The sequence below is a fragment of the Pinus tabuliformis genome, chromosome 2_1, assembly GCF_031772625.1.
Source record: "Pinus tabuliformis cultivar Carrire ecotype Pingquan chromosome 2_1, CPIR1, whole genome shotgun sequence".
Classification (NCBI taxonomy): Eukaryota; Viridiplantae; Streptophyta; class Pinopsida; order Pinales; family Pinaceae; genus Pinus; species Pinus tabuliformis.
Window position 1 is genome coordinate 100860827 of NC_142299.1, and position 22248 is coordinate 100883074.

Here is a 22248-nt window from a genome sequence, read left to right on the forward strand (position 1 = left end):
TCCTCTAAAAGGATGCAAGAAGGCATAAGTTACACTAGATGAAATCAACATAATATGTCCACGTATGAAGTATGAGGTGGATGACTACAATTAAGGAAATCTTATTGAAATCTCCTGGGAATGGAATGTGCGAGGAAGGAAGAGATATTGAGATATGAAACCATGATAAAGGCAATTAACATTCAAAAGATGAAGAAGATTTGACTAGGAAATCTCCCAGAAAGATATGAAGACTACGATGAAAGTCTAAAAAATATGAAGACCCTTGAAAAAGGATATGTTTGAGAGATATGTCAACATGCGTGCAAGATGTTGATACCTACTCGAAGATATCATGATGAAGATACATCTAGTAAGATACGATTTGATTTTATGTTTTGATTTCTTGAATAATATTTGGATGAGTTCATGAAAGGCTACTGGAACAAGAGTTGTAAGTACGAGTACAACTAGCATTCATGTGATGGATGGAAATTCCTAAAAGAAACATGATGAGGAAGAAGTAGCCATATGATGAAAGTTCTAGATATGTATCGAACATGCCACTTTCCACGAAGAAAAGAATGGCATGACAAACCAAGAAGGAAAGTGATGGATGGTTGATGCCCTACAAGGAAGAAGCTCAACTGAATTTCCTGACATCAAGGAAATACATTGATCAAGCAGTTGAAGGACCCATGAAGAAGAAGTTGTTGATGACAAGGAGAGTCCCTAGTTAAGAGGGAGCTCTGACAAGTCCCTAATTGAGAGGGAGCTTGGGCAAGTTCCTGGTCAAAGGGAGTTTGGGCAAGTTCCTGGTTAGAGGGAACTTGGGTACATTCCTTTACAGGAATGGGCATATCTTCCCTAGTTAAGAGGGAGAAAGAATGGAAGGATTGGCTAATCATCTGGCATCTGATGCTCTTTTAGGATGTGTAGGGCATCCAAGATAAGAGTAGACAAGAGGACCGATATTCTTTTAGGGTTGGGAACCCAAGATAAGAATAGTCCTAGAAGATCATACTCAGTGAACACCCGAGTGGGTATGAACCTTGAGAGACAATGATGAAGGTGTCTATAGTCATTGGTGTCACCAACATTGTGCTCTAATATGATGAGAGATAGAGATTTCAGTCAAGGCCTTGTTGTGGAAACAATGTTGGTTACTATGATACTATACATATGGGTTACCAATCTGAATTTTCTTATGAGAAATTCTTCAGATTGAGAATGACCAAGTACCATTATGAATACCTCCCTAGTTGAGAGGGAGTGTTGAAGGAAATGTAACTAGGTCCGGTCTTCATAATGACATGATCTTTGTAAATGATGAAATAAAAGAAATAAAATTATTTTTTGTATGCCTTGTTGCATGGGTTTCATGAGCAAGAGGTTTATTTGTTAGTGGCTCCCATTGAGAGCCTTAGGATTTATTAACAAGTCAAAGAGTCAATGTCATGTATGAATAAGCTCGTCTTGAGCCTGTGTTCAATGTATACAAGTCTATAGAAATGTCTAACAACCCTCCAAAGACAAGCACAATCCCTCTTGAATAAGTCGGCCAAAAAATCGAATTAAAGGAAGATCATGTCGGCTTGCATCAATAGACACATCTCTTGACACTGTCACGTCGAATTATTATGGAGACTAACCACTATAAATAGATGTGTAAGAGTTGCATTATAGGAAGGTGCAGAACTCAGATTCCTCTGTAACTTTCAGATAGGTATAGTGGAGAACATGAACTCAGATGCCTCTAAACTTTCGTGGGAAATCACAGTGAGTAATAACAATCTCATGACCTCGCAATCTCAGAGATATTTGTGTTTTTTGGATGGGTATCACAGAGGTGATGTCTCGGCCTCCTCACAATCTCAATGAAAATTGTCTCGGCATACTAAGACACAATCACAGTCTTGGCATATGTGTGATGAATATCTCTGAGTAATACACTCTTTCCATACTCTCTAGACACGGTCACAATTTCAGCTATTAAGTATCTCGGTGGTATCACAATGACACTTTGTCTCGGTATACATGTATCGGCATACATTCTAAACGCAGTCATGATCTTGGCATAGTGGTGATCATGATCCCAGTCATGATCTTGATGAAGACGTAATTACAAGGTCATGATCAAGATCTCAATGGTGTAGCAATGATGCAACAAAGTGCAACAAAGATGCAACAGTAAATGATCTTGGTGGTACAATAGTGAAGGCCTCGGTGTTGTAGCAGTGATGAATTCAACTTCAGTAGCAGTGACAATGATCTTAGCAATGACGAAGAAGAGGATTGGTGTCTTGGTCTTGGAGTGGCCTAATAGGTCAAGGGTCATGATCTCGGTATTCGTCTATTGGAATATCTATAAGATTAATTTTGTGGGGGCTTTCCTCTCAAAGAGTGAGAGGTTTTGGCCTTGGCAGAAAGCCAACATCTTGTGTTCTTTTCTCTTTTGTCTTGGTAGCTATTTGATGAACTAAGAAGACACACTCTAATAATAAAAATTGAGTATTGTGCTAAGAAGAAAAAATTGAAATACCTCACAAATAGTTATCATGGCAAGAAGAATCTCATTAACCTACATTGCCCTAGATTCTTCAACAGAAATCACTATAGAAGAGTGTTGGGTCCCTATAATACTAGTGATTACCCCATTACTATTGTAGTTATACCCCTTATTTATATTTTTGTGCCCCTATTACTCCCATATTGTTATTTATGTGCCCCATAGAATCCCTCTATCGTTATTTTTGTGGCTTTATATTATTATTGTTAGGTCAGCTGGATTATATTGTGACTCCTTAGACTCCTATATATAGAAAGGAGGTTTTATCATTTGTATCATCCAAGAATTGTTCATTTATGTAATGTAAAGGAGGTTGCCCCCTCGAAGAGGCTGAATTCTAAGGCGTTGATCTATCTTTTCTATCTTTTCTTGAGTTGGTTTCATAACATTTGGTATCAGAGCTTTGGATTCTAGGGTTTCGCTGCTCCAAACAGGTCATCGTGGAATTTTCGCTATAATTTTTTTTCTGTGACGTTTCAGAAGTCGCAAAAAAAACCCATTTGAGAAGAATTGGCGCTAAACCTTGGGTCCGAATTTCAGAGCTTTTCGCGTGATATTTTCGGAGATATGATCTGAGGAACTTGGTATTTTTGCAGACTCTTGAATTACATTCAAAACAGGTGACCTGGGGAAAATCGTCATAACTTTCTCTCTGAGGATCGGATTGAAATTTTATAAAAAGGTACAGAAAGAGGATAGACTGTAGTTTCTTGTGTGTGTGTTTTAGATTCAAAGGTTGAAACAGTGACTCGTGGCACGTCGTACAAGTTCGCTCTACTAAACCAGTCTAAAAGCAAGTCACTGTGGGAGATTTCACATAACTCTTCCTTGGAGAATCCAATTTGGCTCAGACTTGTGGCATTGGAAAGAGGACGCAGAACGCTACTACAGGTAGCAGTTTTAGAACTGGATGATCCGAAATTATAGAGATACATCAGATTCAATATCAGGCTTCTATAAAGTGAAAAAAGGTGTGTAGTTTTTTTTTAAATTTTTGTGTAAGCTTGGTTTAACGGAATTCAAAGGGCATACTAAAGCATTATTATCGATAACTGATGCCCCGAGGAAAGAAAATGCAAACACCTAGTAAGGAACCTGAAAGCTCTAGCATGACTCATGAAGAAGAAGAAGAAATGCTACATGATATATCAAAATTACAAGAACAAGTGCAACAAATGTCACGCTCACAAAAGCTAACAGAAGCTAAGATAAGTGGCGTGGAATATAAGATAAAGGGCATGGAAGCTAAGATGGATGATTCGAAGACAGATTTGAAGAGAGACATGGCAGATTTGAAAATAGATTTGAAGACAGATATGGAAGAATTGAAGAAGTTGCTACAAGAAAGGGTCACTAATGGTGAAAAGGTAGTAAAGGAAACTCATGATGAGAACAAAAGAAATGTTAATCATGATACCATAGACACTAATGTTGGATCGAAGAATCACCATATTCCAAAAATCGATATGAGGAAGTTTGATGGCAAGGATCCCGCTACATGGATATTACAGATGGAGCAATTCTTCGATCTCAATAATGTGCAAAATGCACAAAAGGTACGTATGGCAACTGTATATTTGGAACCAAATCAGTTTGTATGGTATCAATGGCTTTTCTCTCATAAACAATTTATCACTTGGGCAATTTTTACGGAAGAATTGATAGCACATTATGAAGATACAAAAAGCAACACTTTTTTTAGCCAATTGATAAGTCTCAAACAAAAGGGTTCAGTAATGGAGCACATTGAGGAGTTCCAAAAATTGAACATAAGGGTAAAAGATATTCCAGAGGAGCATAGGATTGATGTGTTCATAGGGTCTTTAAAGGATAATATCCAACATGATGTTCGCCTTTGGGAACCGGATTCATTAGAGAAGGCATTCAGGTTAGCAAGAAAAATGGAAAGCAAAATTATGGCAACCAGGAAGCATACCACTCACAACTATAAAGACGGAAGTGTTGTTGCCCCTAGTCTTCCACAACCTATAAGGTTGACACCACAACAATTGGAAGAAAAAAGAGCAAAAGGGCTTTGTTACAGTTGTGATAGCAAATACACTAAAAGTCATAAGTGTGCTGAGAAGAAATTATTCTACATAGATTGTGAAGAGGAAGAAGAAAAGGAGCAAGAAAGGTCAAAAGAAGAAGATATACTCCAGGAACAAAGCCTAGATGAAGAACAAATAAATCCGACCATATCTTGTAATGCATTGGCGGGAATTACCACTCCTCAAACCATCAAGATAGAAGGACAAATCAAGAAGAAAAAGGTAATAGTGTTGATTGATTCAGGAAGCACCCACAATTTTATTCATTGTAGGGTAGCAAAAGAATTGAATTGCTTTCTATATCCAGCACCAGAGTGTCAAGTGATGATTGCAAATGGAGGAACAATAAATTTCTCTGGAAAGTGCCATAATATCAAGCTATCCATGGGAGAATATGTATTGACTAGCCCAATGCTTTCCATTCCAATGGGAGGTGCGGATGTTGTACTAGGAGTCCAATGGCTACAATCCTTGGGTACAATAGCTTTTAATTTTCAAGAACTTTTCATCAAATTTTCTACGAAAGGAAAGGAAGTTGAATTAAGGGGTATTGCAGGGAAACCAGGAAAGATAATCAGCTCTCATGGTATGACAAAGCTTCTAAAAAAGGAGCAAAGAGGTGTAATTGCACAATTATGCTCGCTAGATGTTTCCACATTTGAATCATCTATTTCTCCAGATCTCCAAAAAGTCTTGGACAATCATTCCAAGGTATTTGAGACTCCCAATGGTCTCCCACCTATGCGTGATCATGATCATGCTATTCATCTGATTCCAGGAAGTGTTCCTCCAAACATCAGGCCGTACAGATATCCCTATGTCCAAAAAAGTGAAATTGAACGTATGGTTGCAGAAATGCTAGAGGCTGGTATAATTCAACCAAGTCAAAGTTCTTTCTCAGCTCCAGTAGTATTGGTGCACAAGAAGGATGGATCATGGCGCATGTGTCCAGATTATAGGGAGCTCAACAAGCTCACTATTAAAGATAAGTTCCCCATTCCTGTTATTGATGAATTACTGGATGAATTGCATGGATCAATTTACTTCACCAAGTTGGATCTTCGTTCAGGATATCATCAAATCAGAATGAAGATTGAAGACATTCCGAAAACAGCATTTAGAACTCATGAGGGTCATTATGAATTTTTGGTCATGCCTTTTGGCCTTACCAATGCACCTTCAACATTTCAAGGTTTGATGAATTCAATTTTCAAACCATTCCTTAGAAAATTTGTGTTAGTATTTTTTGATGATATACTAATCTACAGCAAGTCTTGGAAGGATCATGTTGAACATGTTGACAGGGTGCTACAACTATTGGAGGAGAAACAATTATATGCAAAAAGATCCAAATGTTTCTTTGGAGTCCAGGAGGTGGAATATTTGGGTCATATTGTATCTCATGAAGGAGTTAAGGTAGACCCTAGCAAAATTAAAGCCATTAAGGAATGGAAAATCCCCACATCCATAAAGCATTTGCGAGGATTTCTTGGGTTGACAGGGTATTATCGCAAGTTTGTTAAGAATTATGGGAGAATAGCAGCACCTCTAACAACATTATTGAAGAAAGATTCATTTTCATGGACTCTGGAAGCAACAAAGGCCTTTGAACATCTTAAAGAGGCAATGTGCCAAGCACCGGTCTTAGCTACACCGGACTTCACAAAAACCTTTATTGTGGAATGTGATGCTTCAGGAAATGGAATTGGTGTTGTTCTAATGCAAGATGAAAGACCCATTGCTTTTGAAAGTCGTCCAATCAAGGGAAAGTTTTTAAGCAAAGCTATTTATGAGAAGGAAATGTTGGCAATACTCCATGCACTTAAGAAATGGCGACCCTACCTAATGGGAAGACACTTCAAGGTAAAAACGGATCATGATAGCCTTAAATACTTTTTAGAACAAAGATTATCCTCTGAAGAGCAACAAAAGTGGGTCACAAAGATGTTGGGTTATGACTTTGAAATCATCTACAAAAAAGGGAAGCAAAATGTGGTGGCAGATGCACTCTCAAGAAAGGATGAGGATGTGGAAGCATTGTTGTGTGCCATTTCTATTATCCAACCAGATTGGATAAACGAAGCAAGGAAGGAATGGAAGAATGACGAAGAAGTGTGGGCACTTATTCGAAAGCTACAACAAGATTCTAGTACTTCTGATACATTTAGCTGGCAAAATGATTCGTTATGGTACAAAGATCGCTTATACCTCTGTAAGAATTCCCAGCTAAAACAAAATATTCTTATGGAATTGCACACTTCTCCCTTAGGAGGGCACTCAGGATTTTTAAAAACTTACCACAGGATTAAGAAGGAATTTGTTTGTGATGGCCTTAAATCAGATATTCAAAAGTTTGTGGCAGAATGTTTGGTTTTCCAGCAAAATAAAGTTGAAACAATTAAGACACCGGGTCTATTACAACCTTTATCCATTCCAAGCCAACGTTGGGAGGAGGTTTCAATGGATTTTATCACAGGTTTACCCAAGTCTGAGGGAAAGAGTGTCATCATGGTGGTAGTTGACAGACTTACCAAGTATGCACACTTTTGTGCATTATCACATCCATTTAAAGCCAGTACAGTTTCTACTGCATTTATGGAAACAGTTCAAAAGCTACATGGAAACCCAAAGATTATTGTAAGTGACAGAGATCCCATTTTCACTGGAAATTTTTGGACAGAATTATTTTCTTGTCTTGGTACTCAGTTAGCTCATAGCTCATCTTATCATCCTCAATCTGATGGGCAAACTGAGATAGTAAACAAATGTTTGGAAGGATATCTTCGTTGCTTTGTATCTGATAAACAGACACAATGGGTCAAATGGTTGCCTCTGGCTGAATGGTGGTATAACACTTCCTTCCATACAGCAACAAAAATGACCCCATTTATGGCACTTTATGGGTATCAACCACCATCCATCACATCATATTTAAGAGAAAATTCTAAGGTTCAGGCAGTGGAACATCACATCGAACATCAACAACAAGTCCTCCAACTCTTAAAGGATAACCTCGTGTTGGCACAAAATAGAATGAAACAACAGGCAGATCAACATCGCAGTGAAAGAAGTTTTGATGTAGGTGATTGGGTATTCCTACGGCTACAACCATATAAGCAAATGTCCCTAAAGCAAGCTAAGAAGGATAATAAATTATCACCAAAGTATTATGGTCCGTACAAGGTGTTGCAAAAGATTGGTACTATGGCATACAAATTGGAGCTTCCTGCTGCTTCTCGATTGCACCCAGTCTTCCATGTTTCATGTTTAAAGAAGGCTATAGGTGATAAGCTCCCAATTCAAACAATATTGCCAGAACTTGACGAGGAAGGAAAAATTATATTGGAACCGGAAGAAGTCATAGAAACAAGAACTCGACAGCTATGAAATCGTTCAATTTCAGAGTATCTTATCAAGTGGAAGAACTTATCCGCTGAAGATTCCACATGGGAGGATGAGAATTTTATGCAGAAGTATCCAGAACTACTCAAGCGTTGAGGACAACACTTTTTTGAAGGAGAGGGGCATGTTGGGTCCCTATAATACTAGTGATTACCCCATTACTATTGTAGTTATACCCCTTATTTATATTGTTGTGCCCCTATTACCCCCATATTGTTATTTTTGTGCCCCATAGAATCCCTCTATTGTTATTTTTGTGGCTTTATATTATTATTGTTAGGTCGGCTGGATTATATTGTGACTCCTTAGACTCCTATATATAGAAAGGAGGTTTTGTCATTTGTATCATCCAAGAATTGTTCATTTATGTAATGTAAAGGAGGTTGCCCCCTCGAAGAGGCTGAATTCTAAGGCGTTGATCTATCTTTTCTATCTTTTCTTGAGTTGGTTTCATAACAAAGAGGAGAATATGAGTTTGTGTTTTGTAGGAGAAATCGAATTTGCAGTATCATAATTCAGAGCCAACAAGATGTCGTTCTACATATTGAGACTTGAATATGCCCTTGAAGGTAGTTCGAACTATATTTCTTGGAAGGCCAAGATGGAGGCAGTGTTGGAAGACAATGGGCTTAAGGAATTCATAGGCAAAGACATTCCTAAGCCAGATGATGCTCAATATTTGGCAGAGTGGAGAAAGTGTGTGGTAAAGGCGAGAAGGATTATCCTAGAAGGAGTTCGAGATCATATTGTCTCGAACCTCCACAGTAAGGAAACTCCATTTGCAATGTGGAAGGCCTTAATAGACATGTTTCAAAACAACAGTGACCACAGGAAGCTGGCACTGAAGGACAAGCTCAGAAAGATCAAGATGGAGAAGGGCAACACAATACCGAAGTACTTGACCAAGTTCACCCAATGTTGGGATGAGCTTGGAAGTGTCAGTGTTATAGTTGCTAAAGACGATCTGGTGAGCCTAGCACTTCTAGGACTTCCCAAGAGTTGGCACAACTACCAGGACTTAGTTAATGGGAGGGAGAAGCTACCAGAGTGGGAGCGATTGTGGTCTGAATTGGTACAAGAAGATATTTGGAGGAACACTAGAGATGGATCCTCATCCAAGCATGATGATGCGGAGAAATGTGCCCTAGCTAGAAAGGCAGAGAAAGGGAAGGGGAAGTCATCTAATTCCAAATCATATTCTAGTTAGGGCGGCAAGAAGGTCATGTTGAAGATTAAATGTTTTCAATGTCACGATCTGGGACACTATGCCACAAAGTGTCTGCACAAGAAGGCCGATAAGAAGCCCTCAAGAGGAGTGACAGGTGAAGCTCTTGCTTCATAATTTGAGCTAGATTCCACCCTCATCGCTTGAATGGTGACATCGATGATGGGTAGTGTGTGGTACTTGGATAGTGGAGCCTCATTCCATATGACTGAAAACAAAGAGTTCTTTAGTGACTTGGAGGAGAAGGACCTCCAGATGCACATCGATATGGGAGGTGATGGGAAGTATAGCATGACCGACATCAATACTATTACCTTTCAGATGGAGTCTCGTACCCCTCTCACATTAAAATATGTCATGTATATTCGAGGTTTTAAGAAGAATTCAGTCTCATTTTCCATGTTATAGGATCATGGCTACGATGTGATATTTAGCAAGGGAAAGGCTTTCCTTCATCACATAGCCTTAGGATAGGTGAAGCGGGTCAGGGTTTAGGTGAAGAACCTCTACAAATTGGATGTAGAATACTACGCTGCTTTGAGCACTAAAACATAGAAGGTGCAGAGTCGAGACATCGATGAGTTGTGGCATTGAATATTGGGTCACTTGCACCATGGAGCTTTATAGATCATTCAAAAAAATTCAACAAGAATTCCCAAGTGTACACTAGAGAAAAGAGACACATGCAAAGGATGTACATTGGGGAAGTACACCAAAGCTTCCTTTCATGATAAAGATAGTCAAGAGAAAGTGATCCTTGATCGATTTCACTCAGATGTGTGTGGACCGTTCTTGACAACGTTCACGACCAAGCACATGTATTATGTAATATTTGTTGATGATTTTTCCCGTAAGTGCTAGATTTTCTTCATGTGGAAGAAAGATCATACGTTTGCCAAATATACTAGTAGGAAAGTTAAAGCTCTAAGAAATTATAATGTTGGACAATATGTGTCGAATGAATTCAAGAACTTCTATGCATCAGAAGGGATTTGACGAGAGTTAATAGCACCTCATAACCCACAACAAAATGGGGTGGATGAAAGGAAGAATATAAGTATTGTGGGAAATGCACGAACGATGTTACATGATTAGGGCCTACTGTTTCACTTGTGGGCTAAAGCATGCAACACAACTATTGATTTGTAGAACAAAATCCCTCATCAAATTCTCGGGATGAGTACCTCAGAAGAAGCTTTTTCAAGTAAGAAACCAAATGTGGCACACTTTAGGATCTTTGGTTCATCAATCTACTGTCATGGCGAGATTGTGTCGCAATTTGTGTAGTTTTGGTTTTTTATTGTGTGCCTTGAAGATATGTTGTGGTGTTCATGTTGAGTAGTGCTCGGTTTCAGTGTAAAAATGTATGAAACGAGAACCACATAAAGGATTGGAGTTGAAAGACTCCAATGAAATCAATATAAGTGAGCACTTTTCTCAATCCAATGGTAGTTGGATATTTCGGAAGAAAAAAGGTGAAGCTTGTTGGTCGTGGTGGCTTCTAGTGGATGGTTAGATCCGCATGAGAAAAAAGATATTTATTTGATAGTAGCCAGTGGAATCTCTATGTAAAGAACTTGCCTAGCGTAATAAATATTTGAGCAACGTAACAATGAGTGGTTTTTTGCTCTAAAGAGAGTTTTCCCCAAATATACTTGTGTCCCATGTGTTGAATGTTTTTCATGCTTTCATGTTTATGTTTGATGCTCTACTCTATGTTTATGTGCTTAGTTTATGCATGGTTTAAAAAAAAAAAAAACTTGGAGAAAAATGTACTAGTGCCTTCACTATTGATTCACCCTCGCCCCCTCTCACAATAGTGATCTAGTTTCCAACATCAATCAATGGATTCCTCACTCAACACACAAGCCTTTTCCCATGTTGTATATGTTTGTTTGTCAACATTTTCTATTGCTAAACATTTTGTAAGCCTACATAAATCTTGTTTTAGTTTTAATAAACATTTGCAAACATGATCCACACTTTTTATTATTGTTCCCTTGGTTTTTTTCCTAAGTTTAATGACATTATTCATGCGCTGCTAGATAACTTACACCTTGCAATAGGTCTAAATGTACATATTGGCAATAAGAAAGCAAACTTGCATGGGTTTTGAATTGTTGAAGCTAACAGATTTAAATAGAATTCTAATTGTTTTTTTACATACAATAATATATGTTTAAATATTTCAATTAACTTTCATTTTTATTAAAGGGGTCAAAGACTATCACCCTCAAAAACCCTCTTAACAACTTCTCTATATAAGACTTTCTTCACAACTTCTCTATATAAGACTTTCTTCAATGGGTTTTTAATTGTTGAAGCTAATAGATTTAAATAGAATTTTAATTGTTTTTTTACATACAATAATATATGTTTAGATATTTCAATTAACTTTCATTTTTATTAAAGGGGTCAAAGACTACGACCCTCAAAAACCCTCTTAACAACTTCTCTATATAAGACTTTCTTCCTACCATTCACTTACATTGTTGTGTGTTTTGGTATAAACATGCTCATTAAAAGTATTCTAGCCCAATGATTTAATTTGAGTTGACTAGTATCTTTAGCCTATTATATTAATCTGAATTAAGCTTTCAAGGGTGTTTAAGAAAAAGTTGTTCTACACTAGATGTTTGTGAAAGATGTTGTGTTATAAAGGTAGTGATAAGATACTTAAATAACTCTAGCCCCCAGTTTCAGATATTCTAGATGGATGGCCTCAAACTAGTTGGATATTTAGAGTAAAACTTATGATGAGGATAAGGATGAGTTGTCTAATTTAATATACCTCGTGGATCTTGGATCAAGTGCTAGCTTATGAGATCATGCAAATAATCCATGTTACAAAAGCAGGGAGTTGGTCACTACAAGCACATCAAAGGAAATTGTATGGCCAAGGAAAATACTAGAGGATTTATAGGAAAAGTAAGGTAATACTACACTTCTACAATCAAGTTGGCTAAGAATCCTAGATGCCTTGAAGAAACCAAACACATCAACACAAACAACCATTTGATTCAACATCATCTAGAAGCCAAAATCATTCAAGTGATACAATGCCCCACAAGCGTACAAATTGCAAAAGTTTAAAAAATATTACAAACACCCCTTTGAATTGAGGTGGTGAATGTTAAATTCCTAGTCTTTGAAATCCCAGTGTATTTTGTAAATATTCTTGTAGATATGAATATGAAAAGCCATTCAAACTGTTCTTCCAACTAGTAATTAATGCTTTAGAGCCAAAACCCAAACCCATGACACCTACCTCTCCATGGATCAACGTGATGTAATACCCTAGCGTTATCATAATACTTACAATGTATTTAATACTTACTATGCATTTGATTGGACACCCATATTTGCTTGGCAAAAATATAATAGTCCATCACTACATTGACAAATTGTACTTTGGTTTTGGTTTTCGTAGGAATGATACCCCTTTTGGCCCAACCCAACTATCTCATTGACATACACATGCTTATTCATTATTCATTATTCTCCCTCGATCCTTGATGGAATGACATATTTTGCAACTTCACAACATCCTTATGAGCTCTAGCTAGAATAGATGCAAGAGTAATTTGAAGGGATTTCAAGACAATTGATTGTTGCACTTGAATCTCCCACTACAATTAATGAATGGACAAGGTTTAGTGGCCGATGGGCAATCCTTATAGCAGGGCATGTGCTTTGGCTCAATTATCAAAGGCTCTCCCTATCAATCCCCAATGTTTAATTATCAATTGTTATTATTTACTATTATTACATTGAGATATGCACTTCAACACATCAACATAACATGAAAGAAATGTTGTAATGTTATGTAGACTTTTTACTCAATCAAATTACATAAAAATAAAAATTAAATTAATAATTATAATTATAATTATTTCATCTTAACTCCAAACCTATCAAGCAATCAAAAAATCAAATTTCTCAAATCTTAAAATTGAAAAAATTGAAAAAGTACATCTCCGGAGATTTAATCTCTTAACATTTGATAAATCCAAAATTAAAATGAATCTAAACTGATTTATTACCATTACTATTTATAGATTAATAACGTATTTATTGTTATGATTATTTATTTATATTTATATGATAATGCTAATTATGATTATTTATTTATATTTATATGATAATGCTAATTAGATTACATGTCAATTAAAAAAAAAACAATTTGTCCTGAGCATAAAATTTTATAATTCTGTTTTGCTTTGACAATCTAACCATCTTGAATCGATAAAAATTAAAAATAAAAACATGTTTTCATTTTGATGGCCTTATCCTAGTATCCAATTTAGCAAAACAAATGTACTATTTTTTAGATTTAACGCACCATAATAGCATGAATAAACGAAATCCCCTGGCCCGAGTAGATTTGTGGAGCACATCACTTCCAAAGCAAACCAGTTGTTAATATAACAGGGACTCGATATGTTCAATGAAAAAGAAATGAACATGACGTATCCAAAGACAGCCACTGAAACTTTTATGTAGAAAATTTAATAACCAGATTGAAAAGTTCGAAATGGTAAACGCACAGTAAGTGTGACGTGGAGAAGGGAACCAATCTGAAACCAAATGAGCAAATATAATCAGTTTGGAACTCTGTGCCTACAACTAGTAAGGTAAAACAAATTAAACAATTACAACATCAACTAACCCTCACCCTCCCATGGTGAGACTTCTCAAATTTATTGTTCTGCCAAGAAACATCTATATATTGTACATTATGTAAGTCATGCATGGGCAGATGATATAATACAGATTGCAATTACAATAAACTCAGAAGACTTTGCCAGAGATGTATATATACATAAGCAGATTATGAACCCTAAAATTTCACCAGACCTGGAAGTCGGGCATAAGCATGTGTTCACTAAAATACAGAGCAATGTAACAGTAAAGTGAGAGCCTTCATGTATGATTATCAACAGCCTAGAAATCTAATGATTGATACAATGTGATTCGATACACTCGATCAGTATGGCAGAAGGCATTTTGTCAAGATTTAAAATGAACACTATTGTCATAAAATAATCCACAGGTGAAAAAAAAACATAAACCTCAAAAGCATCAAATAGCCATTCCTTTTTTAAATCAGTAGCCTCAGACAAATTTGAAAAATAAAATCATTCAATTCAACAATGCCGCACATAACAGACATCTACTAGATTTAATCTCTAATACAAAATTGTGCTACCTTGAGAAATCCTCCCTTAGAAGCAACTCGCAAAAATAGCATGAATGGAGGACTCGTTGGATAAATGGACGTTACAATACAAATTAGTACACGACTTTATGTAAATCTCTAAACACTGACTAGAGATCTGATACACAATTGACCTTAGTTTAGGAATTTTCTGGCAACGATGCACTGAGAGTGCAAAAACAGTTGTGAAAATGTAAAAACGAAATACTTCACTTTCCACCATGCTTCGCAGCATTGTGGCTGCTCAATGCTCCTTCTGTTGCAAAGTCCCTGAAAAATAATGACTAATAAGTCCAAAGGGCAAACAAGAAACACAAAAACTAAATTGAATTACATAAATTCTAACTCCATTCATATACACCGATTACAAAACTAACGCAATGCTAATCAACATCAGTCGTATCCAATGAACTAGTGCAGTCATTATGCTGAAGCAAAAAAGGATCAACTTGAAAGCAACTTACCGTGAACAACTCTGGCATTTAAACTGGCCAGATTTCTTGCCAGACTCAGGTGTAGACGAATTTTTCTGCAGATTTTATTGACAAAAAAAATTAGACAAGACAAGCCATGACATGTACTAAGGTTCCACCAATATGTTTTCAGAAAGATATAAGACTTGCCACTTTTGAACCAGGTGTTTGTTTTGACCCAAGCGGAGTTTCTTTGCCCTTAACACCTGAAGCAGGGCCCTTTGCACCCTGTTTTGGATAAGGAGTTGCAATGTGTTCTGTTTTCTTGCCTTTGTCAGCACCTGGAACATAAGCAAGCAATTGCAAATAAGTCCTGTTAGCTAAATACAGCCAAAAAAATATTTCAGATCATAGAATATCATGCAACCATCACTTTGCAGAGACAATTAACCATTGTGTTACCCAGTTCAAAACCAGTGACCAAGTTCAAAACACCCGCGAGAACTGTCAACCCACTGATCTACTTATTACCTTTCTTATCCGTTCCTGCAAGGATCAAACTTTCCCAATAGTCTCGAGCAGCAACATTTTCTGCTTCCCATATAGATGAATCATTTCCAAAAGCAGAAAGGCTAGGGCATTGGTGTTTAGAAAAAGAGTGTACTTACTATTGCTATATAAAATTAAACTGTGACTGTCTAAGAAATGCTCCAACGGTTTTAACAGTTTGATTAAAGAACATACAAACAAAAAAAAAATTAAAAATCTACTTGGTAAAACATCATCTGACATTACAAAAGCCACAAAAAGTCGACAGATGAATGATAAATGACAACATCAGCAGAGTTGTTTACTCAAGAAAATCTGTTGTAGTTGAGACAACTCATCACCATTACAAAAAAATGTATATTTGAAAGGCACTATTAACATTCCAAGTTGGCAGTAGCAAAATGATAAGCTAACCTGGCTTTTGACCTCCAGCTGGTGTGGAGATCTTTGCCTTCTTATCTGTTGCTGGTGACTTGTTATCTGAGGCTGGCATAGGTCGCTTCTTCCCAGCAGCCGGCTATTATGCAACGAGAGGTTAGCCAAATAGAAAACGGATGGATAAGGAATCTAGCAGAATTTAAAAAGCCCTAGCATACCTTTGGGGTTTCCTCATCTTCCTCATCATCATCATCACTTTCTTCATCGGAGTCATCTTCCTCATCCCCATCATCACTTGCACTCGCATCTTGCATATCCTGTAAAGAATACGACTGTGGGTACAGAATTTGATAAATAATTTTCAAATTTTGTAAAAAGAATTCTGTTTCAGCTTGTCTATTTAGTCACGAGTAGACAGCAAACTTTCAATACAGCTGCATCTGAAGCACAGCCAGGGAGGCCTTTAACAAAAATTACTTGAAATAGCTGCTTTATATTGGCAAACTGATATAGTGAGTGCAGAATAGTTCTATGTCAGGACCTAACCTAATCATCAAAGCTATATGTAGCAGTATCCTAGTATCCTGGGTACACAAGCCAAGTACTGGCAACATACCCCATACCCAGCCCCCATACGAATATGGCACAGCCAACCCAAAAAAGAGACACAGCCCAATTGATGCACATACCCCTAAAATCTACATGCACCCATACAAATCAAGTATTGCTACATGTACCCAGCATAATAACCCCAGCCAAGTATGGCACAAGTACAACCAGCAAAACAATGAAGACATGCCCCAATTGATGTACGCATACCATGAATCATCAATTGTTTTACATTTTCAAGAAATCAAACACTAAAACACTACATTTTCATATTCACAATATCAGCTTTAAGAAGGTTAAGGCTTTCATCACTGCCTTTTAACTTCGTGAAAATTTGTAGACGTAGAGGTAAGTGCATCAAGATACCTCCAGTCACCATCAAAGAAGAGGGCTATGCTTGAGAAAAATGATTACCAAGAAAGGCTGGTGATTGAAGACCTTCGCAATGATTAAGAGACTGCTGCTAAGTAGAAAAGTTTCACTGAGGTAAATTTCAACTTAGTTTTGGGCCCAAAAGCTATCAACGTTTCATTTGTAGAAATGACATAGGTAATTTCAACTTGTTTCAAAACCAAGCAATCAATGAGATTGACCAACCAAATTCATTGTTTTTAAGAATTTTTTAATGGTGAAACAGAATCCTGAAATCTTATTGAATGGTGCCAAATGTTTAGTTGAATAATCAAACTCGTCTGAAAATGAAAAATATTGCAGATTTATCGAAATTTATGTTATGTTATGTTATGTTACATATATATAAATTTATGCAGCTTGGTGGGTTAGCTCAATTCGCTTAAACTGACTGTTTCTAGGCAGAGATCACAGTGAGGTCCCCAGTAGTCCGTTGGGTTACCAGCCACTGTTGTAGCTGGCAATTGCATGCCCAAGAACTAAGCCACCCTCCATCTGGACATTCTAGGGAAGCAAGGGGGTGTCCTGCAAGGCTTTCATTGGGGAAAAATATATAAAATATTATGTTGCAACATTTTCCATGCCCATGCCCCAACACACCCTAAATCAACAGCGTAGTGTAACTATTCAATGTTTTTGACATTTTCAAGGCATGTTTTCTAATACATTTTGCTCAAAAGCCAGCAGGAATTTCTTGGAATGGCAAGTTTGAACTGTGTAACAGCAAAATCTACACAATCCAAATGTCTTTTTAAGGTACTGAATCCATTTATGCATCCAAATACTCATTTTAAACAACAAAAATTCACAATCTCAAAAAAAATCTAACACCAGATTCCAACCAAAAAGGCAAAATTTAAAAACATCAAATAGTTGGACTGCACTAAATCAACTGTTCCCACACAGATTGCAGTGACATCTCAGGTAGCCCAGGTCCCATTGGGGGTTACCAAGCACTGTCCTAGCCGGCAAATGCATGGCTAGGCATAGAGCCACCCTCCATCTGGACATTCTAAGGAAGCAAGGGGAATCCTGCAAGATATTCTTTGGAGAAAATATATAAAATGTTATGTGCACTGGCTCATGTACCCCATCCCATTTCCAAAAGAATCAGAGCCCACACACCCTAACATACAATGGTTCCAAACTAATCCTTAAAGATTTCTCTTCTATAGTTATTGAAAGAAATTCCACTGAGATTTCAACGACAATAAAGTAAATGGAGAAAAGTGAGACCTCATCATCTTCATCATCATCGTCTTCATCTTCGTCTTCATCTTCATCTTCATCAGAATCATCAGACTCATCTTCTTGCTTTTTGACTGGTGGCTTCACCTCTGGCTTCCCTTTAGCTGCTGCTTTATCAGTTACAGATGACTTAGATTCAGGCTTCACAGGCTTGGCTCCAGTTTTGCCTAAATTGAAAAAACCAAAAAATTGTATTCACATATAAATAAAGAAAAAAAAGCTTCTGCATACAGCATTCCATTTTCAAGACGTGAGCAGAATGCAAATAAACAACTAACTCACCACCATTCTCCTTTGCAGTTAAAGTCGTTGTCTGAGCTAATTCTTCTTCCTCGTCTTCCGATGACTCTAGGTCTGTGGTCACCAAATTCAGGTTTTAAGTTGAAAATAGAAAAATACCAAGAACACAAATATAAAAGATCAATGTAGGATAGGTACATAGATTAAAAGTCATTTGATTACCTTCATCATCCGGAAATCCATCCAGGGCTTCATGAGTGCTGCTTGTTAAGGAAGAATGAGGATTATAAAATCAAGTATAGCAAGAAACTAGAAATACAGGATTATTTGCCAAATTTCTTAAAAGGATATTCTATTGTAGTGTAGCCCGATACGAATACGCTCCCAGTTTGAGATGTGTGAGAGAGCTTGAACTCTTTCTCAAACACTAAATCCAGTCCAATCTGGTCACATTTTCCACGGGACAGGGTCCCAAGCACAAACTTTTGCCCATCCACGTGGACATACAAAGAGACCCTTTCATTTTCCTTAGCACCTTCTTTGTCCCCAATGGCAGCCTGCATCAATTACTTATATGATGGTAAGAAACTAACCCAATCCACTAATAAACTGAAATATAGAGTTGTGTCTCTACAATCTCCAGTTATTCAACCAATTAAAAAATAAAGTTTTACACTTAGTGACTTTTTTGCCCATTTTTATTTGAGATTTTTACCTATCTTTTAAAAAATTAGCAAATTTTTATTTTCAGATTAATAACATTTTCTTTGGCAGTTCTTATCTCTGACAATTTTGCAAACTTCTACAACTTTTCCCAAAATTCAATTCCCATCCCGTTGACAAGTTATTTCCACAAATTATTTTTTCATCTTGACAACCAAGTTACATAAATTGCTGATTACAGAGAATAATGGCCCTCGCATTACCTGGGACATATGAAGGTATCTTTCATCCCCAGGATCACATGCCAAAGCCTCTCCAGGCTTCACTTCAACGCCTGATTATGTAACAAAACACAATATTATTCTATTTACTCAAAAAAGCATGTCAGATATCTCAAAGATAAGATTTTGACCACGCAGATACAAACGACATAACCTAGTTCCTCAAAACTACCTAGCATATTTGCCAAGCTGGATAATGAACAGCAACGTTGCAAATATTAGGACAAACCCAAAACATACACAACAGAACTGAACGGAGGACACACGATACAAAGCCCTCCATGAAGTGAGAAATGGTACAATTTGTATAACAAGCTAGAGGACGAAACACACAAAAAAGCAAATATAAACATACAAAAAATTGCGATTATCTATGTCGATCTTGAAAATCCGACATCAATCCAAATCTTTAATTAAATGCTAATTGGATAAGTTTTTCAATTTTCCATATTTGCTCTCAGAGAGAGGCCCTATAGACCAGGCCAGCTTCAAAGGTCCTCTTAAAGTAAATCCTAAACAATAAATATTCACAATTTAAAATGCAAACATCGTTAAACAACCGTGAATACAACGGAGAAAAGAATAATACCACCAACATACACGCCAAATTTCTTGGTGAAACAAAAGCAACAAGAACACGGTAATGTCTATGAAAGCTGCAATCACGTTAAGTATCAAACACAACACCCGTTAAGTATCAAACTACAGTCTGTAAATAGTTCATGTTAAGATGAAAGCTATATCCCAGCCGCCAACGGCCATTATCTTTTAAACCGTAAAAAATCAAATACTATAGCCGAGATATTTGTGGGTTCCAAAACCCTAACTTAAAAGTACCATGACTTCCAGGACCATTACTTCAGGACACTGGCTGCATTTATTTTTCCCAGTTTATAATATTCTCAGACCATTCTTAGATCGAATGAAAAACCGCATACTGGCTAGCGTTTGGGTTTGGACAAGAGCTGCAGGGCCCAAATACATGCGCTTGAACTCAAGGGTTACATCATTTACGGCCAGACAAATTTATGAACAGAGCTCTCAGGAAAAAACCCCAATAAGAAAACAGATCCAAAATACCAAAAACAGGACTGGTGACACAAAACTTCAGTATCTCATCCACAACAATTCTGATACCCTAAACCAGCGACCTTTAAGCAGCAAACAGAATACTAGACACAATAGCTTGAACATGATTCTGAAGTGAAAAGGGCCGACGGAATACCCCAAAATTCCATGACGATGAACGAAATATCTTCTTCCTCCCTTAGAGAGCACGAACGGTGCCCGAAGATTGCAGATCGATTACGCTCCACGAAAGAGAATAATAAGGTTGGCCTCAAACTGTAAAAGCACAAAACGAAAAATATGAAAGAAATAGATAAACTGAGCTTTTGGAGGACTCTATAGGATTCAAAGTCGAGAAGACATTTAGGGTTTAGGGTTCAGAGGCTAGGGGGAATTTGGGTTTAGGGTTTATGGTGCCTTTGTTTTCCCACCATTTTCCATACTCGTAATCTGAAAACAACTTTTGGTGAGTGTTATTATTTTTGTTAATTATTTATTAATTTAAATGCAACTTTATGTCATTTTTATTGTTTTTGGCTACGGAAAAGAAGGGGTTGGACAAGTGTACTAGGTTGTGATCACTAGTATTAATTAATTAGTTTTTATTTATTTATTTTTATATGATGGAAAATAATTAGTTTTTATTTATTTATTTTTATACGATGGGAAAATTTATCATAGTTTAGTAGTCAAATTAGCAATGCTCTGAGGTAGGTTGACTTATCATTAATATTCAAGGAAAATCACGCCACTTGGAATAACTTGTTGGCAGTAATTTGTTAGTATGTAAGGGGCACACTATCACTTATGCGAGATGTCTGCCTTTTGGGTGTTTGGTGTGAAACAAGACGGTGGAAAAGGCCTAAAGAAGCTTGGGAAGAAAGGGTGTGTACATTTTGCACACTTAGGGCCGTGGAATCGGAAAAGCATTTCATTTTGGAATGTGATGCATTTAGAGACATCATAGAAAGTTATGAGAACATGTTAGCATCAATTTCTTGGCATTGTCTTTTTAGCGAGGAGATTATTGGAAGGTTGGGTCAGCGCATCATCAATTTAAATCGGAAAAGGACTGAATTGCAAAGAGCGAAAAACAGGGAACTAATGGTCTCATACACTATTTTTAGTCTCATGGACCTTAAAATATCATTTCATTTCATGTTTCCTTACGTCAAAGGAAGACGAGTTGTTAGCCAAGCAGAAGCAGTTTTAGGGCATACTCCAAGTCGTAATTTATATGAATTTATCAAATATTTAAAAAAAATTATTCGTTTATTATTATTTATTATTAAAATAATTTATACATGAATACATTTTTTTATCTATTTGAAATTTAAGTTTAAATGGATTTAATTGGTTTTTTTAGATATTGTATATGGGGTTGTTTAATAAGACAATAATTTTGTCGGAGAGCCAATTTCTCGTGAGAATCTAGCGATTTTTTTCAATAAATTTGACCATGGAAATGTTTGAATCCTTTTTTTACGATGGGAATAGATTCATCACGATGGAGAACCCTTGGGGCACCCAAAATTATGAATCTTGACCACTGTAGCCTAGATTTCCAAAAATCTCCACTGCATTTCATCAAAATCATAATGGATTTTCTATTCTTTTCGAGGTGAAAACGTAGCCTCCTTAGACTATGTGTATATATAATATTTTTTTCATGTTATTTAAGATGGAGTCAACTTACAATTAGTACTATAATATATATTAGTAAAAACCTGAGAGGGACTACAATCAAATTAGATTTGTCCAAGGCATGTGACCGTGTTAGCTAGGTTTATATTGGACTCCTTATTTATCTCAGTTTTGAAATGTCTTTTATCAATTGGTTCATGTCATGTATATCCATAGTGTCTTTGTTATACTTATAAATGGTGCAACTTCCCCTTTCTTTCATTCAAAACATGTTTGAGACGAGGTTGTCCACTATCCCCT

General features: G+C 36.8%; 1 protein-coding gene across 3 annotated transcripts; it reads right to left on the reverse strand.

The window, feature by feature from the left end:
• Positions 1-14293: 14293 nt before the first annotated feature.
• On the reverse strand, positions 14294-20764 carry LOC149198984 (histone deacetylase HDT2-like). Of its 3 annotated transcripts, none has more exons than XM_089402244.1 (12): positions 20462-20764; positions 19219-19289; positions 18644-18849; positions 18515-18549; positions 18335-18406; positions 18041-18159; positions 16003-16101; positions 15821-15923; positions 15389-15448; positions 15068-15198; positions 14909-14973; positions 14294-14714 (listed from the first exon to the last, which is right to left on the reverse strand). In XM_089402244.1, exons 1-12 carry the CDS (start codon positions 20472-20474, stop codon positions 14654-14656), a joined length of 1035 nt encoding a protein of 344 aa, XP_089258370.1. In that variant the 5' UTR covers positions 20475-20764; the 3' UTR covers positions 14294-14653. The 3 variants fall into 3 exon arrangements, with proteins under 3 accessions (XP_089258370.1, XP_089258368.1, XP_089258369.1); XM_089402242.1 differs by having other exon boundaries at positions 18041-18219; positions 20462-20763; XM_089402243.1 differs by lacking the exon at positions 15389-15448 and having other exon boundaries at positions 18041-18219; positions 20462-20761.
• Positions 20765-22248: the final 1484 nt, after the last annotated feature.

Bases quoted from the DNA above. Each gene is read 5' to 3' on its own strand.
- LOC149198984 (XM_089402242.1), bottom strand. The intron at 18,220-18,334 runs GTGAGTTAGTTG...TTTTCAATTTAG, and splicing joins AACTGCAAAGGAGAATGGTG to GCAAAACTGGAGCCAAGCCT. The intron at 16,102-18,040 runs GTCTCACTTTTC...TATTCTTTACAG, and splicing joins ATGATGATGAAGATGATGAG to GATATGCAAGATGCGAGTGC.